This window comes from Oncorhynchus mykiss, chromosome 13, assembly GCF_013265735.2.
Source record: "Oncorhynchus mykiss isolate Arlee chromosome 13, USDA_OmykA_1.1, whole genome shotgun sequence".
Taxonomy (NCBI): domain Eukaryota; kingdom Metazoa; phylum Chordata; class Actinopteri; order Salmoniformes; family Salmonidae; genus Oncorhynchus; species Oncorhynchus mykiss.
In genome coordinates this window covers 20,699,748-20,718,745 of record NC_048577.1, presented here as the reverse complement: position 1 = coordinate 20,718,745, position 18,998 = coordinate 20,699,748, and the positions used below count along the sequence as shown (strand labels likewise).

Genomic DNA, 18,998 nt, shown 5'->3' with positions numbered 1-18,998 from the left:
AATGTCTCTCACGTTATGTTTTTCCACAGTTGAGTTTTCAGCCATTGTCCACAACATCCTGACAACCTCCTGACAACCCCACTGTTATATCTAACACAGAGTCCCGAGAGTATTATGTGGTTGTCATGCTTTTGAATAACTACAGGCAACAGATGGGGGGTGGGGGGGGGGGCACACAATACAGGCTTATAATGTCATGATAGTCAACTTTTCCAAAAGCTGTCTACCTTATTGAAATAATTTCAGCCACAGAAAATAGCGATTCATATTCACCAGAACATTTATTTTCAGAAACAGGATGGTCACAAACACTCTGGTCACAAACACTCAAATGTTGTTCATTATTCCTACTTTCTCATCCTAATTCCACTTCCTGGAACTCCAGTAAGGCTTCCTATGATTGGCGGATATCGTAAAAACAGGTATATTATTGACCTATCAGGATTAGAGGCATTGCAGTGTTAACAGTACTCCTCAGGTATTGTATTCGACAGCTCTCCTCTTTAGTCGTAACGATGTGTGGTGTTTGCGGGTGTGGGTGTGGGTGTGTTTCTGATAATATTATGCGCTGCCAGTAGAGATGGACATCTAGCTGGAAGAGCGCACTGTTGTGGTTGTGACTGTGGTTTTCGATCCCCCTGCAGAAAGAAAATGAGTTACAACATGCTGATAACCTACTATCACAACCATCATATATTATCATTATAAAGACATGATATAAAATACATGTTATTTACCTGAGCCAACAGTTCTGAAAAGACAGTTGGTGAAAAGAAATGGAAAAAGAATGTGTTAGAGAGTATAGCTATGTTGTATCTGTCTGAAAGACTAATAATAATAACAATGACTAATATGATTATTTGGGCCGTGTTAAATGTATGGACATTTATGGGCATTTCCAATAGATTTGCAAGGTTTACCTGGACTCCTCCCCTTCCAGGAGGCCCCTGTAGGTGGCAATCTCCTGCTCCAGACGGGACTTGATGTCCAGCAGCATCTTGTAATCGTGGCCCTGCGTCTCGATGCTCTGGCGCACCCTGTTTAGCTCCTGTTCCAGCATGTCGATCTGGTTCTGGTAGCCCGAGAGCATGGCGCTGTAGCGGCCATCTGTCTCTCTCAGTGTGTTCTCCATAGCTGCTTTCTGTGTGGCGATAGAGGTGATACAGGGTCAGTAACAGGAAATGCATGTATAGAAATGATGAAAATAAACCTCAAAGCAGCCATAGTTATTGCACTTCATCAACTTAGATAAGCAAATGTCAACGAACTTCTTCTATTACACCATACCAAGACTATGTTGATGAACACAAACGTGCCTGGCACCACCAAGCACAGCGGGGTCACTTCTTGCTTATTTTAAATGAGATACTGAGTTCTATGTATTCCCAGATGTTTATTTTCTTTAAATGGCCTTTAGTGGAGACTGCTTCGGGGATGACGGCTCATAATAATGGCTGGAGCGGAGCGAATGGAATGGCTTCAAACACAAAGAAACCACGTGTTTGATACCGTTCCCCTGATTCCACTCCAGCCATTACCACGAGCCCATCCTCCCCAGTTAAGGTGCCACCAACCTCCTGTGCTTTAGACCGACATGGAATGTAGCCTTGTTACTGCCGCGGGATGGAATGAGATAGACTTACTGAGTTTGATAAGCCCCAGCTAAGTTTCCATGGGAGTTTGGCTCTGGCTCTGTCACCTCTGCATTCCTCTGGACACACTCACACTCAAGCTGTCTTCCAGATAGGGTGCAGATGCCCGTAAAAAGCGAAAAAACCTCTGCATAACCCTAACCTCCCCCCGTGTCCACTAATCCCCCACTTATAGCCTTTTTCCACTGCCCTCTCCCATTTCCCCTCTCCTACTCCATCTCTCTCCAAGTCCTCCCCCTTCTTCCCTCCCTTTTATCTCGTCCATCCCTTTCAACCGCGTCCACCTCGCTCTTTCCCTCTGTTGAAAGAGAGAAGCTAGACTCCAGAGGATTGGTACAGAGAACGGGGACATAGAATCAACTGTTGCCAAAAGTGGCATAAAGTTGTGCAAAAGCTATGGCCCCAAAAACTGTGGTCCGTTTTCAGACGTCAGTGATTCTGGCTCACCATGCTGAGCTGTGACTGCAGCTCGATCTCCAGGCCCTGCATGGTGCGTCTCAGGTCGTTGATCTCCGTTTTGGTGGTCTGGATGATCTCTGTGCTGGTGGCCACCTCCTTGGACAGGTTGGCTGACTGAAACACAAACAAACCAGGGCCGCCATTTTAATCCCGCTGTGGCTCACTCTCCTGACGAATTTGGACCACAATCTTCAAAATGATTACCGTTAATGACAGTCAGTTCCATATTTTGGTTTTGAAGATGTAATTACAAAAGATTAAGTGTGGGAGACAGTTGGAGAATTTTGCTGAAGTGTGCCATGGTGACGGTTACCTTGTCTGTGAACCATGCCTCCTGGTCGCGGCGGTGTTTGTCGATGATGCCCTCGTACTGGGTGCGGATCTCCTCCATCATCCTGGCCATGTCCTGCTGGGGCGCTGCGTCCACCTCCACGTTCACTGTGCCAGTGAGTTGAGCACGCATGGCTGCCAGCTCCTGTGGAATTATGGGAAATGGAGTCACTCTCATCCCTCTTACTTTCTATCCAACTTTTCAAAAACAATCCCCCACCACTAACTTTCTCCTCTCTATCGTCACTGGGGTGTGTTTATCTTGAATAACATCTCATCACTGCAATGGAACAATGTGAAGAAAGTGAATTGCCCCCCACACCTCTATGTGGTTCTTCTTGAGGTAGGCCAGCTCATCCTGCAGACCCTCGATCTGCATCTCCAGGTCGGCCTTGGTCAGAGTGGTCTGGTCCAGCAGGCGACGCAGGTTGGCGATGTCAGCCTCCACCGACTGGCGCATCATCAGCTCATGCTCGAACCTGATTGGTCGGGAGAAAGTGAGGAAGTTATCATGAGACATTTGAATCGAAAATTTGTAGATTAGACATGTAGCTTCGGAGTGATGATTTGGTTGTTTGCCTCTTATAACCTAGTGTTGTAATAACTGAGACTATGGAGCTGATTGAGGAAGTGCCCTAACTTGGTCTGGAAGTCATCAGCAGCTAGTTTAGAGTTGTCAATCTGCAGCAGGATGTTGGCGTTGTTGCATGTGGCACCGTTGATCTAAAAGAAAACATGAAAGACTTTCATTGTTCACCATGGTTGAGTCGCAGTTAGTCAACTTGGAAGCTGATAGTATTTCGATACGCTGTTGCATCTGTCCCAAAGCTTGTTGAACACACATTCCAGGAGTTAAAGCATAAAACCTAAACATCAATGCACTAGAAAAAGCCATCTGTATCACCTCCCTGAATGACCTCATCACCTTCATGCTTGAGATGTAATTAATTTGCTTCATTTGTTTAATTAATAGCTATCTTTAAAAAAATAAATGTTGTGCTCCTCATTCCTACATACAGTACTGTAAGCCAATGTTCCTTTCCCTAGTATCCTGTCGGCACTGCCTACTTAACACTGCAAGAAATGCGAATTTGATGGATTTGATTAGCCCATAGCAGACGAGGTCAGCACACTACCTTGTCCTTCAGGTCGTTGATGATGGCCCAGTATTTGCTGTAGTCCCTCTCGGCGGCAGGGCCCTTCTTCTCATAATACTCTCTGATCTGAATCTCCAACTTGGAGTTGGCCTCCTCCAGGGAGCGCACCTTATCCAGGTAGGTGGACAGGCGGTCGTTCAGGTTCTGCATGGTGGCCTTCTCGTTCAGGTGGATGGCGCCGCCGTCCAGGGCGCTGGACAGGTTGAAGCCACCGCCGCCGCCGCCGCCGGATCCATAGCCGCCACCGAAGCCGGCCCCGCCGCCGTACCCAGAGGAGACTGAGCGGACGGAGGAAGAGGAGATGCGAGTGCCACCGCCAGAACCACCTCCGTACACGCTGAAGGCCTTGGGGGCGCTGGACACGTAGCCCACCCGGCTTGACATGATGTTGGAGCCCCCGGAGAAGTTCATGGGGCCGCCGCCGCTGGAGCTCTTGTATGAGTAGTAAGACATGCTGACTTGCTGGCTGCTGTAGGTCAGTGGAGTGGCGACGAGAGGAGAGAGGACTGTTGTAGAGCTGGAGCCTCCAGGAGTGTGGAGTTGGACAGAGGAAGGCTGGATCCTGATATAGTCTGAGCCCTGGGGCGGGCCGTGTGGAGGTGGGAGAGGAGAGGAGGAGAGAACAGGGAATGGACAGGGGGAGGAGAGGGTGACTTTACAACACTCTCCAACACTCACCACCACAGTCTGTTTGAATTTAAGGACCAGGGTTCAGTTTCCACCCCTGTGATGAAACTGTAATGGAATGCCTGTGTGTGTGTGTGTGTGTGTGTGTGCGGGGGGGGGGGGGGGGGGGGTGAAGTTAGCCAGAGAAGGAAACACAGACTGTTTAATTACTAGGACTTTATGCCAGTCTATCAAACTATATCATGCTCTGTTATTTGCCTGTAGTTAGGTATACATTGTTGAAACATTGAAGTATCCCTTTTTTTCCAAGCTAAAGTAAAGTGTTACCTGCCACACCTAAAGTAAACATCTTATTACAGGATAAGTGCTAAACATACTGTATCTATCATTAAAACGGTGGGTGTCTTTCATTAAAGAAACTAAACATGGTGAAACCATTAAAATGCTTACTCCAAGTTACCTATTGGTACATAGGTAATCAGTGACCATATTGCTTTTATCGTCAACGAGTGATAAAATGTGAACGCACTGTATATCAAATATATGGATTTTATAAAGACGCAATGCATCTACCCAGAAAGGGTTGGCATGCAGTCAATCACTATTGAGCACTTTATTGATTGAAACATAATTGATATGGTAGAAAACATGACTGTATGAGGTCACCCAGACCTCTACTGTTTTCCATGCTCTCAGCCTGGTCCTTTTAGGGGCCCAAGTACACAGCCCATTGTTCTCCTTCTACTCCAAACATCCCCTTCAGCCCCATGGACCGTGTCCTGTGTCTCTGTGTGTTTGTGTGTAATGTGCTAGTGTGTGTGTTAGTGTGTAGTTTGCTAGTGTGTGTGTGTGTGTGTTAGTGTGTAGTGTGTATGTGTGTGTCTTCTGTGTTAGTGAACTGAGACTCCCAGTGCGTATAAAGTATGTTGTTTTTGGTCGGGGTTGAGGTAGAGTGTATGAGGGATGAAGGATGATGAGGGAGAGAGAGAGCCTCAGAGGGGGTTGTGACTGTGTGTGAGATCAGTCTTGGACACTGGCCCGCTCCCACCCCACATCTGGTATCAGCTGCTGAGAAACAGGGAGAGAAAGGAGGGGAATGGGGCCTCATACCTCATACAATCTCTAATAGGGTTGTGCCTGAGTTGGAGGGGGAGGGGAATGCATTCACTTTTTCTTCATACATGTGAGAGATGGTAGTAAATTTGAGGGGAAACCACTCCCTGAATGCAAACGAAGAAGAATTGCACGCAAAACTTTGTTACAGAATAATCCAACAATCCATACAGCAGCATACCCATCACAATGTCGCTGACTTTAGACATTGTGCAGGCTGTGCAGGCTGTGAAGTGTAAGATTAGTTTTAATCTATAGTGGAAATTGAAACATCTCCAATGCAATTTCGTATTCAAAACATCTCCCAATGTAATTTTGCATGAATTCATTCATTGAATTGCAGTAAATCTTCTGTATTCATTGGATCAAAAACAAATACCAAATATAGAATCAACCCTGGTTCTAGAAGTCTCTCTGGTTCATGGAAGTTTTCCACTCTTGCTCAACCCGGCAGCTGCCAGTACCTGGCCTTGGCACAGGTGGTGAGAAGTGGGCATAGCGGGCAGATACCTGGCCTTGGCACAGGTGGTGAGAAGTGGGCATAGCGGGCAGATACCTGGCCTTGGCACAGGTGGTGAGAAGTGGACATAGCGGGCAGATACCTGGCCTTGGCACAGGTGGTGAGAAGTGGACATAGCGGGCAGATGCCAGGCCTTGGCACAGGTGGTGAGAAGTGGACATAGCGGGCAGATGCCAGGCCTTGGCACAGGTGGTGAGAAGTGGGCATAGCGGGCAGATACTGGGCCGGTGAATCGTCTGGACCAGCAGAAGGATGCGGTCACTGACTCACACAGACACTTCAACAACCAACCCATTGTACCGTGTCACATCGGAGCTTGCCACCTGTAGAAATCAACACAGTGACTTAGGCTCACTGTCTGGGTGCCTGTTTTCACTTGCACTGAATGAATCATTCACGTTTACAGAGGTGACCGGAACTTTCTTTCCGTGTAGAATGTTTGTTTTCCTGCCATAAAGATACTGTAGAGATTGTTATGAGTATATATCGAGTCTCAATCCTAAATTGACAAGACAATAAGGTGATATTTGCTGATGAAAAGTATGTGATATAGCAGTCGCAAAAGGTGTGTCTGACCTATCTGAACTCTACAATACAACTCTGTTTGAAGAATATGGCAGCTGCTGTGGCTATGGTGCTACTATGAATGGAATAATAACCCAAAATATATCCTTAGCTGTCTGGCATAAAACTGAATGAGGGTCCATTTATTTCACAATGCATTGAAACCCTGTGCCGTTTCTGTGTGTTTCAGTGCAGCTAAAAACTGGAGATATCCTAACCTTACACGCATTGAAAAGAAGCTGTAGGGCGAGCAATAATTTCACTGTAGTTTTCAAAGAATGACCACAACTCTCAGATCTACAAGTAACACAGCCTGTTTTTTATTTAACCAGGCAAGTCAGTTAAGAACAAATTCTTATTTTCAATAACAGCCTAGGAACAGTGGGTTAACTGCCTGTTCAGAAGACAGATTTGTACCTTGTCAGCTTCTATAATCTGACCTTCCGGTTACTAGTCCAACACTCTAACCACTAGGCTACCCTGCTGCCCATGTAACTGTGTATAACTCCGCTATGACTACACTCATAAAGAAAAATAAATCTAGGTAGGAGCCTTTTGAGTTCCATGTAGAACCCTTTACACGGTGGGTTCTACATGGAACCCAAAAGAGTTCCACCTGGAACCATTTTTTTTTGTTATACCTGGAACCAAAAAGGGTTATCCTAAGTGGAAAGCCGAAGAAACATTTTTGAAACCTTTTTTCTAAGAGTGTATGTGTAACGATGTACGCTGAGTCGGGAAGCAAGTTCAGGAAGTGAATACATTTAATGAATAAACGAACAACACCAGAAACACAAACAGCGCACCGACAAGAAACAGAAAAAATGACGACTGAGGAAGAAACCAAAGGGAGTGACATATAAAGGGCAGGTAATCAAGGAAGTGATGGAGTCGAGCAGCCTGGGGACCTAGAGGCCGGAGAGGAGCACACGGTGACAGTATGTTTATGATGCTTTATGCAAAAGACGCAGGGCTCTATTCAATCTGTGTTGCTGAAGCTTTACAGATTGAGCAATAGAAATGGGAAGGTAACATATGCAGCGTTTAGTGCGTGAGTGCAGTCTCGGCTAAAAAGCATCAACATTTCCTTTAAATTTGAATCACGCTGTAAAGCTGAACGTCTGTGATGCAGATTGAATTGAGCCCTCAATCTCGACTGAATTGACTCAACTTGCCTAGGCCAGAACTAAGCTCTTGACGTTTGTCTAAGGTGCACTCAAGTCTGGCTTTGTCTGAAAGGGGTTTAAATCAAATGAGTTTAAGCCGTAGCTAAGAATGAGTCACTGTAGAAACTCTACTCCACCCATGCACTCTCTTTCTTTCCCCCCATCCCCCTCTCTCTCCCCAGCCCTTCAGCTTAGTTAAACACAGGGGGATAGAAAGGGAAGATAAGAACCCTTGAGAAATGGACAGTCTTTGGAATGGGGTTGTTTTCGCATGGGACTGAGGGAGAGCTTTAGGACCGAGTCTTACAGACTGTCAATGTTATGAACTATGAAGCGAGTAGATTTGTTGGCTTACTGTTGGCATGACAACAAATACAAGGCAGATTGCCTTGTGCTTTTTTTCCATGGTTTACACTTGTTAGTAGTGTTACGGTCTGAAGATAAATAGGTTTTACTACTTGGTAAAAAAATGTAGTGGGTCCATGGAATCTGAGTCGTGCATTTATAGTAAATGTAAACGTTGGTATGAGACACGTTCCTTGTACTTCAATATCCATTATCAAGGATACCTCACTGTTTTATAAATATCCTAAATTAGATTATAGAAGAGACAATGGTTGAAAAATGATGGAGAGATGGAAGGGGGATTGGCTTTGGTCTATACAGAAACTGAACAAGAACAGGTGGCTGCATGTCTTTTTTGTAAGTAGGGATGTGGTTACTGTTGAATACCTCATCTGTTATGTGAAATGTTGCCTTAGCTAGCTTGAACAAAAAATGGTGGTCGGAGTTAGTTCCACTCCGAAACTGGCCATAATTACCTTTACCGAAAAAAACTGGCTTCTGGCTAACAGTTGTGGCAAATATTTTGGCCAATTTGCCGCAAATCTTCCATATTCTGTCATATTTTGTCATCTGTCATATTTTCACATGCAAATTAGTTTTTTTGTTGCAGCAAATTTGTGGTGACTTGGGTACTTCTGGCAAATAATTCTGGGAAAACTCTACTGTTTGCCGCAAATTTGAATATGAATATGCAAAGATTAATAACAACATCGAAATGTTGTAACATGGTCCACGCACCCGCACAGTCATGAAGAGGGCACAACAGTGCCTCTTCACTCTCACTTGGCTGAAAAGCTTTGGCATGGGCCCTCAGATTCTCAAACATTTCTACAGCTGCACCATTGAGAGCATCTTCAATGGCTGCATCACCTCTTGGTACAGCAAATGTAAGAACCTTGACCGCAAAGCGCAACAGAGGGTGGTGCAGACAGCCCAGTACATCACTGGGGCCGAGCTCCCTGCTATCCAGGAACTCTATAATCAAGCAGTGTCAGAGGAAGGCCCAAAAAATTGCCAAAGACTCCCGCCACCCAAACAATAGACTGTTCACTCTGCTACCATCCAGCAAACGGTACCGGAGCATTGGCTCTCTGACCATCAGGCTCCGAGACAGCTTCTACCCCCAAGCCATTAGACTGCTAAATAGCCAGACTGATAAATAGTCAAGTAATGGTACCAAAACTATCTTGCACTGACCCTACGCACACTCACTAGATTATATATGCAAACCATATACACTCACACACTCTACAAACCCCTCATACACCCGCACACACATAACACACACACTAACACTTTTACACATCATTTTCTGCTCCTTCTCTGTTCTTAATTTTACTCTTATTATTATCGATCCTGATGCCTAGTCACTTTACCCTGCCTTCATGTACATATCTACAGCAAGTAGCCTAGTGGTTAGAGCATTGGGCCAGTAACTGAAAGGCTGCTGGATTGAATCCCTAAACTGACAAGGTAAAAAAAATCTGTCATTCTGCCCCTGAGGAAGGCAGGTAACAAACTGTTCCCTGGGCGCTGTGGATGTTGATTATGGCAGCCCCCTGCAGCTCTCTGATTTAGAGGGGTTGGGTTAAATGTGGACACATTTCAGGTGAATGCATTCAGTTGTACAACTATCCCTACCTCAAATACTTTGTACCTCTGCACATTGATCTGGTACTCCCTGTGCATTTTATTTTATTCCTCGTGTTACTATTTGATTTTTAACTCTGCATTGTTGGGAATGGCTCGTAAGCAAGCATTTCACGATGAAGTCTAGTTGTATTCGGAGCATGAGACAAATAATATTTGATAGCTATCAAATCCAAATTTATTTGTCACATACGCCGAATACAACAGGTGAAATGCTTACTTACAAGCCCTTAACCAACAACAAAAAAGTGTTAAGAAAGTATTTACTAAAATAAACTGAAGTAATTTTTAAAAAAGTATTAATTAACAGTAGTGAGGCTATATACAGGGCTATCACATCAATTGTGCAAAATATGATAGCTGATGTTACTAACTACCTAAGCGCTAGCCACTACTAACGTTAGCTAGCGAGCCAGTCAGTGGTGCTGACAGATTGAAACTGATATAGCAACAACATGTGTTTCACCCGATCCCATAAAACATGACATTGCTAACCAGGCATCAATTAGCTAACACAAGTTTGGAAGGAAGTTTAATTAATGAGTTCAGTAGATAGCTAGATAGTCCGGGTCGATATTCACGTAATAATAAGGAATTCCCCTCGACCACACCCACAAATTGGGGGAAACAAACATTCTTTCCCAATGACCCCCAGTGTAAAGAGCCAACTTCGACGTAGATGTTTTGTTACGCAGGAATAACAAAACATTCCCAAACAAGTAACAAGGTCAAAAATGCAACCAGATCAAAAATCCCAACCTATGGTTCGCAATGCTCCCTCGTATGGAAATAGAGCCTGCGAGAAGAGAACTGTGGTTTCATGCTATCATGAAACGTCAGAGAGTGGGAAATGTAGGAACCTGGTGTCCAAGTTGGCTACACATACCTATGTGTGTAGAAAACATTTAATCACAGGTAAGACATTTAACCAAGAACATCGGGCCGTTTCCGTCTAACGGAATCCAGCCAACTTTGCCGGCATCTTACCAGAATCTCCCCAGAAAAGGCCTGATGCAAATTTAAATACATGTATACAAAATGACCCGATTTAGTCATTTTAAATATTACTATTATTTTATGCATACAAATGATACCCATCCATCCCCCAAATAATTATGTCAGAGGAAACACCATACCCCTGGTGATTGTGTCAGCGTGCATGCACCTGGCCCACCACATGAGTCGCAACAGCGCGATGGGACAAGACCATCCTGGACGGCCAAACCCTCCCCTAATTGGGACGACGGTGGGCCAATTGTGCATCGCCTCATGGGTTTTCCGGTCACGGCCGGCACAGGTATCTAGCAACGTCATGAAAAGGGGCATGATGGAAGCCCTACGATGTTATGTTTCTCTAAGTAGTGAGAACGCCCGGGAGAAGGCAATGTAGAAAAGTCATCTTAAGACATGCTGTACTTTTCTTAAATGTTGTTTTGTAATTGACTAAAACAAACAGGCAAGAAAGTTGCGTTTGAAAAAGGTGAAGTTTTTTCTGTGAGCCAATGGGGTAATGTGGATAACCACAGGTTGTTTTCCCAACAGGCGGGCAGGGCTGAGTCTTTCTATCTAATACCGACAGGGACTATATCCAAAGACTTTTAGAACTAACCCAAGATAATCCCGAGCCTGTTGTTTCCAATGAGAGCAAATTAATCATAATGGGCAAATATTTATTTATTTGCATATTTCCGTTGGGGAATGCCTACTCTGTGAAGTGTGCTTGTGCAATAACTCAATTTGCCCTTGCAATCTTTCTAAACAATGCCATTTTTTTAAAACTTTGGCAAAGGGTAAATAAAGTCTACAAAAAGCAGTCCACTGTTTGCTACAGATTCTAGTTTTGGAAACAGAAAACTGTATGGAGGTCAAATGTTTCATCGATGAGAAGATTAGCAGAATGCCGGCCAAAATCCACTTCACTCTATCTTCTTCCACTGCCGGCCACTGGGCTTCCTCTCATCACCATTTGGTAGTGAGTGGAAACTCCAACCGGATGCTTCACATTTATACATCCAGTGAAATATCTGGCTCATTGCTATATCTGTGCTATAGCTTGGTTTCCATTTTCTAAGTGAATGTTCTTCTCCCCCTGACTGGTCGTCAACAGTTACTGGTCTTGGAACTCATGTCTTCACCAGGAACGGCTTCTGGTAAACTGTTTGCCACTAGTCGCAATAAATATTCTTGCCACGTGTTTGCCACAGATTCAAATATGTCGAATCTTGAGATAACTATTTCCCAGAAAAAATCCACTGGCAAATTGTTTGCCACTAGGTTTGCCAAAGGTTTGCCAAAGGTTTGCGCAGATTCACCACTGGTGGCAAATATTTTAAAACTTTTTTTGGCACACTTTAAATTTACCACAAATTTGCAGGAAGTTTGCCACATCAAATTATTTTTTGGAAGGGTACACACTATTTTTCTGGAAATAAAACTGTTTACTGTTCTGTATATCACTTCTACCCATCTATCTCTAGTATGTATGCAGGGTAGCCTAGTGGTTAGAGCGTTGGACTAGTAACCGGAAGGTTGCGAGTTCAAACCCCCGAGCTGACAAGGTAGAAATCTGTCGTTCTGCCCCTGAACAGGCAGTTAACCCACTGTTCCCAGGCCGTCATTGAAAATAAGAATTTGTTCTTAACTGACTTGCCTGGTTAAATAAAGGTAAAATAAAAAATAAAAAAATAAAATAAAATGTACTGTATCTCTCTATGTAATGCCCTCATATGATTGATTATATGAGATGCTTTGGGAATATGGGCCCTGGTTAATATTTATTTACAACATTGCTGCCATGGCGATTGCACCTGATCACATAGTACCAGATGGTGAATATCTCATCATAGGGTGTGAGTGTTTTCTTTACTCATTCTTGAACGTCTCTTTGTCTATTGTTGAAATCTGGATCGTCTGGATTCCTATCATGAGTACAGACGGATACAGTGTCACAGTGTTGTTGTCATCAACAACAATAACCAATGACACAGTGAGAGCTGATGGCCGGTACACCGTTCCCATGCCTGTCACAAGCCTGTAATTGCCTGTTCCTCAATCTCTGAGTGACAGGTGAAGTTGTGAAATATGGTGCGTCTATTGTCACATACATAAACGTTCACGTAGCTTGTGTTTGGACTGTAACATAAAACGTAAAAACAACTGAGAAGCATAAAAAAAGTAAAGATAACAAAGTAGTTTGTTTTTGTCTTTAACGCAGCTGTTTATCACTTGTGAATATGGTAAACAACAAAGGTTGAAGAGTACAATGGTGTGAGTATGGCAATCATATGTGTTGGGAACTAGCAGAAATACAGTATACAGTATACTTTATGTGAGACTCATTGCACTGTATAAGTGTATAATTGAAATATTTGAATTACTCCTCTTTGAGGTTCTTGTCGTTAATGGCTATGAATGCTAAGCATGAATTCAATGTGCATTCATTAATAATATTGTGTCTTTTATTAACTTAATTTTAAGTCACATACCGTAATCTTTAGATACCCAACATCCGCCATTGTATTGTGCGTTCTGTGAGTAAAACCCTGCAATGTAAACAAGGTTATTCTACGCTGATTTCACTGGTATATAGGCCTGCACTACATCATTGCAGTTTTGGATGTACAGTGCCTTGCAAAAGTATTCACCCCCCTTGGCGTTTTTCCTATTTTGTTGCATTACAACCTGTAATTTCAATGGATTTTTATTTGGATCTCATGTAATGAACATACACAAAATAGTCCAAATTGGTGAAGTGAAATGAAAAAAAATAACAGGTTTAAAGAAATTCGAAAAAATAAAAAACAGAAAAGAGGTGTGTGCATATGTATTCACCCCCTTTGCTATGAAGCACCTAAATCAAATCTGGTGCAACCAATTACCTTCAGAAGTCATATAATTAGTTAAATAATGTCCAGCTGTTTGCAATATAAGTGTCACATGATCTGTCACATGATCTCAGTACATATACACCTGTTCTGAAAGGCCCCAGAGTCTGCAACACCACTAAGCAAGAGGCACCGCCAAGCAAACGGCACTATGAAGACCAAGGAGATCTCCAAACAGGTCAGGGACAAAGTTGTGGAGAAGTACAGATCAGGGTTGGGTTATAAAAAAATAGCAGAAACTTTGAACATCCCACGGAGCACCATTAAAATCCATTTTTCAAAAATAGAAAGAATATGGCACCACAACAAACCTGCCAAGAGAGGGCTGCCCACCAAAACTCACGACCAGGCAAGGAGGGCATTAATCAGAGAGACAACAAAAAGACCAAAGATAACCCTGAAGGAGCTGCAAAGCTCCACAGCGGAGATTGGAGTATCTGTCCATAGGACCACTTTAAGCTGTACACTCCACAGAGCTGGGCTTAACCGAAGAGTGGATAGAAAAAAGCCATTGCTTAAAGGAAAAATAAGCAAACAAGTTTGGTATTCACCAAAAGGCATGTGGGAGACTCCCCAAACTTATGGAAGAAGGTACTTTGGTCAGATGAGATTAAAATCAAGCTTTTTGGCAATCAAGGAAAACACTATGTCTGGTGCAAACCCAACACCTCTCATCACCCCGAGAACACCATGTTTTCATCGGCAGGGACCGGGAAACTGCTCAGAATTGAAGGAATGATGGATGGTGGTAAATACAGGGAAATTCTTGAGGGAAACCTGTTTCAGTCTTCCAGAGATTTGAGACTGGGATGGAGGTTCACCTTCCAGCAGGTCTATGACCCTAAGCATACTGCTAAAGCAACTCTCGAGTGGTTTAAGGGGAAACATTTAAATGTCTTGGAATGGCCTAGTCAAAGCCCAGACCTCAATCCAATTGAGAATATGTGATATGACATAAGAATTGTTGTACACCAGCAAACCCATCCAACTTGAAGGAGCTGGAGCAGTTTTTCTTGAAGAATGGGCAAAAATCCCAGTGGCTAGATGTGACAAGCTTATAGAGACATACCCCAAGAGACTTGCAGCTGTAATTGCAGCAAAACTAACTAAGAATAGTTAGTTTTTTGTTTTTTTGTCTTATTTCTTGTTTGTTTCACGAAAATAATATTTTGTATCTTCAAAGTGATAGGTATGTTGTGTAAATCAAATTATACAAACCTCCCAGAAAATCTATTTTAATTCCAGGTTGTAAGACAACAAAATAGGAAAAATGCCAAGGAGGGTGAATACTTTCGCAAGCCACTTTAAAAATGCATCCAACATGATGTTGAAAAGGCTGGTCCTCATTTTTTATCAAACTTAAGTTTGGAGATATTTGAACGTCAGTTATACATTATGATAAAATATTTTTGCATGATTATGAGCAAGCTTACAAAATATAGCGCTGGGTGAAACAGCCAATGTTTTTTTACTGCAGAACATATGTTAATCTGTGAAATTGGTATAATAATATGGGTGTACATACAATTGAAGTTGGAAGTTTACGTACACTTAGGTTGGAGTCATTAAAACTCGTTTTTCAACCACTACACAATTTTCTTCTTAACAAATTGTAGTTTTGGCAAGTTGGTTAGGACATCTACTTTGTGGATGACACAAGTAATTTTCCAACAATTGTTTACAGACAGATTATTTCACTTATAATTCACTGCATCACAATTCCAGTAGGTCAGAAGTTTACATACACTAAGTTGACTGTGCCTTTAAACAGCTTGGAAAATTCCAGAAAATGATGTCATGGCTTTAGAAGCTTCTGATAGGCTAAATGACATCATTTGAGTCAATTGGAGATGTACATGTAGATGTATTTCAAGGCCTACCTTCAAACTCAGTGCCTCTTTGCTTGACATCATAGGAAAATCAAAATAAATCAGCCAAGACCTCAGAAAATAATTGTAGACATCCACAAGTCTGGTTCATCCTTGGAAGCAATTTCCAATGGACTGAAGGTACCACGTTCATCTGTACAAACAATAGTACGCAAGTATAAACACCATGGGACCACATAGCCGTAACACCACTCAGGAAGGAGACGCGTTCTGTCTCCTAAAGATGAACGTACTTTGGTGTGAAAAGTGCAAATCAATCCCAGAACAACAGCAAAGGACCCTGTGAAGATTTTGGAGGAAACGGGTACAAAAGTATCTATATCCACAGTTAGACAAGTCCTATATCGACATAACCTGAAAGGCCGCTCAGCAAGGAAGAAGCTACTGCTCCAAAAACGCCATAAAAAAGACAGTCTACGGTTTGCAGCTGCACATGGGGACAAAGATTGTACTTTTTGGAGAAATGTCCTCTGGTCTGATGAAACAAAAATATAACTGTTTGGCCATAATGACCATCGTTATGTTTGGAGGAAAAAGGGGGACGCTTGCAAGCTGAAGAACACCATGCTACCATGAAGCACGGGGGTGGCAGCATCATGTTGTGGGGGTGCTTTGCTGCAGGAGGGACTGGTGCACTTCACAAAATAGATGGCTTCATGAGGCAGGAAAATTATGTGGATATATTGAAGCAACATCTCAAGACATCAGTCAGGAAGTTAAAGCTGGGTCGCAAATGGGTCTTCCAAATGAACAATGACCCCAAGCATACTTCAAAAGTTGTGGCAAAATGGCTTAAGGACAACAAAGTCAAGGTATTGGATTGGCCATCACAAAGCCCTGACCTCAATCGTATAGAACATTTGTGGGCAGAACTGATAAAGTGTGTGAGCAAGGAGGCCTACAAACCTGACTCAGTTACACCAGCTCTGTCAGGAGGAATGGGCCAAAATTCACCCAACTTATTGTGGGAAGCTTGTGGAAGGCTACCTGAGAAGTTTGACCCAAGTTAAATCATTTAAAGGCAATGCTACCAAATACTAAATTAGTGAATGTAAACTTCTGACCCACTGGTAATGTGATGAAAGAAATAAAAGCTGAAGTAAATCATTCTCTCTACTATTATTCTGACATTTCACATTCTTAAAATAAAGTGGTGATCCTAACTGACCTCAGACAGGGTATATTTACTAGGATTAAATGTCAGGAATTGTGAAAAACTGAGTTGAAATGTATTTGCATAAGGTGTATGTAAACTTCCAACATCAACTGTATGTCTAAAATGTTATCCCAGGGCTACAGACAGTACAGACAATACATTACCACAAAGCATAAAGAGTTGTTTAATAAAAATTGAACCTGTTCATTTCATTGCACTGTATCAACAGAGACAGAGTGCCTGAGTTGTCTGGCCCTCCATCCTTCATCACCTTTCCACACCCGTCAATAAATCTCTATGGCCACACCCTACTGCAAGTCAACCTGATTGGTGGACATACTACCTGTGGTCATAGTGCACACTCTAGTGGTAGCAGAGAGAGACATCAAAACCACTGAACCTTCCAGATGATATCACAACTGTCGCATTATCATTGACAGAAGTAAAGTCTATAATTTTATTTTGCCAAGTGGGACATGATCGTTGATCATGATTGTTTTGGTACCTGGATCAACAATACAATACCAACAAGGTATAAACCAGGTAGTTTGGCTAATGGATGCTGATTGTCTGAAAGCTGTGGTATATGAGACAATATACTATGGGTATGAGGCAAAGCTACTTGTTTGCTGGTCTAATTGCGTTGCGAACCTGTTTATAATAGCAATAAGTCACCTCAGGAGTTTGTGGCATACAGTGGCGACCCGTCATTCAGAGCCCCACTTGTTTTGAGCCCCACCTGTTTCGCAAAATAATATATATATACACATACAGTACCAATCAAGAGTTTGGACACACCTACTCATTCAAGGGTTTTTCTTCATTTTGACTATTTTCTACATTGTGGAATAATAGTGAAGACATCAAAACTATGGAATAACACGTATGGAATCATGTAGTAACCAAAAATGTGTGAAACAAATCAAAATGTATTTTATATTTGATATTCTTCAAAGTAGCCACCTTTTGCCTTGATGACAGCTTTGCACACTCTTGGCATTCTCTCAATCAGCTTCAGGAGGTAGTCACCTGGAATGCATTTCAATTAACAGGTGTGCCTTGTTAAAAGTTAATTTGTGGAATTTCTTTCCTTCTTAATGTGTTTGAGCCACTCAGTTGTGTTGTGACAAGGTAGGGTTGGTATACAGAAGATAGCCCTATTTGGTAAAAGACCAAGTCCATATTTTGGCAAGAACAGCTCAAATAAGCAAAGTGAATTGACAGTCCAGCATTACTTTAGGACATAAAAGCCAGTCAATGCGGAACATTTCAAGAGCTTTGAAAGTTTCTTCAAGTGCAGTCGCAAAAACCATCAAGCGCTATGATGAAACTGGCTCTCATGAGGACCGCCACAGGAAAGGAAATGCATTGTTCGCTGCTGCATAAATTATGTATTATGCCAGGGAGATATGTATACCGTTGTTAAGAAAGTAATACTAATGTATGTTTTATTTTACCTTTATTCAAATAGGCAAGTTGGTTAGAAACTGCCCATGTTCTGACTTCTGTCGCTGTACATTTCAAAAGTGCTGAACAAATAGTTATATTGACGACGTCTGTCTTAGCTCGTTCATTAACATCTTAATGAAAATTACAGGTGGCCTCTGATCCACTCGTCTTGCCATAGTTTGTACATATTGTCAGTAGAAACCACATTTGTATAAGCAAGTCGCTGCCAGGTAAGGCTCCGCTGTTAGCCAGGTGTAGCAGTGGTAAGGATTCACTCCATAGTGCTGAAAATAATGCGTTGCTGTTGGGACAGCATTATGCAGGTTTTGGGCATCATTATAGTGCAATTTAATGTATTGTTTTAGTGTTGTGTTCTGTTGTGTAGTGGCCTTGCTGGCATGCATCTAAAACATTTGTTTTTAGTTGAAATCGCCACTGGTGGCATATGACCAGCATACTGTACCACGGCTAAGGGCTGTATCCAGACACACCGGTTTGCGTCACGCGTAAGAACAGCCCTTAGCCGAGGCATATTGGCCATATACCAAAACCCCTCTGGCCTTATTGCTTAAGTATAGTTCAACCTGTTTAGAAATGGGATGTTGTAATAGCAAATAAGGAAATAAGTTTTACATCTAGATTGAAGTGGTGGTTGAATATAAGGCTAATTTGGCTTCCTGATAATTACATGACACAATCACATCATTACATCATTATATCATTACAAACAGCACCAACTATTTGGTTGTTTGTGATTCATAAAAAATAGCACCACCTGCAAGATAGGTTTTTTTCTAGTTTAAAAACCTCTACAGGATTGGGTGACCCCCCCCCCCCCAACTGGACGGTTGAGCTAACGTAGGCTAATGCGATTAGCATGAGGTTGCAAGTAACAAGAACATTTCCCAGGACATAGACATATCTGATATTGGCAGAAAGCTTAAATTCTTGTTAATTAATCTAACTGCACTGTCCAATTTACAGTAGCTATTACAGTGAAATAATACCATGCTATTGTTTGAGGAGAGTGCACAGTT

General features: G+C 42.6%; 1 protein-coding gene across 1 annotated transcript; it reads right to left on the bottom strand.

Moving 5' to 3' along the window:
- Window positions 1-258: 258 nt before the first annotated feature.
- On the bottom strand, window positions 259-4,051 carry LOC110485899 (keratin, type I cytoskeletal 13-like). The gene is made up of 8 exons (XM_021557114.2): window positions 3,578-4,051; window positions 3,082-3,164; window positions 2,764-2,920; window positions 2,425-2,586; window positions 2,100-2,225; window positions 921-1,141; window positions 738-751; window positions 259-638 (listed from the first exon to the last, which is right to left on the bottom strand). The coding sequence occupies exons 1-8, from the start codon at window positions 4,049-4,051 to the stop codon at window positions 589-591; spliced, it is 1,287 nt and encodes a 428-aa protein (XP_021412789.2). The 3' UTR covers window positions 259-588.
- Between the last annotated feature and the right edge of the window lie 14,947 nt (window positions 4,052-18,998).

Bases quoted from the DNA above. Each gene is read 5' to 3' on its own strand.
- LOC110485899 (XM_021557114.2), bottom strand. From the start codon at position 4,051: ATGTCTTACTACTCATACAAGAGCTCCAGCGGCGGCGGCCCCATGAAC. The intron at 2,921-3,081 runs GTTAGGGCACTT...CCGACCAATCAG, and splicing joins GCTGATGACTTCCAGACCAA to GTTCGAGCATGAGCTGATGA. The intron at 2,226-2,424 runs GTAACCGTCACC...TTTGTGTTTCAG, and splicing joins AGGCATGGTTCACAGACAAG to TCAGCCAACCTGTCCAAGGA.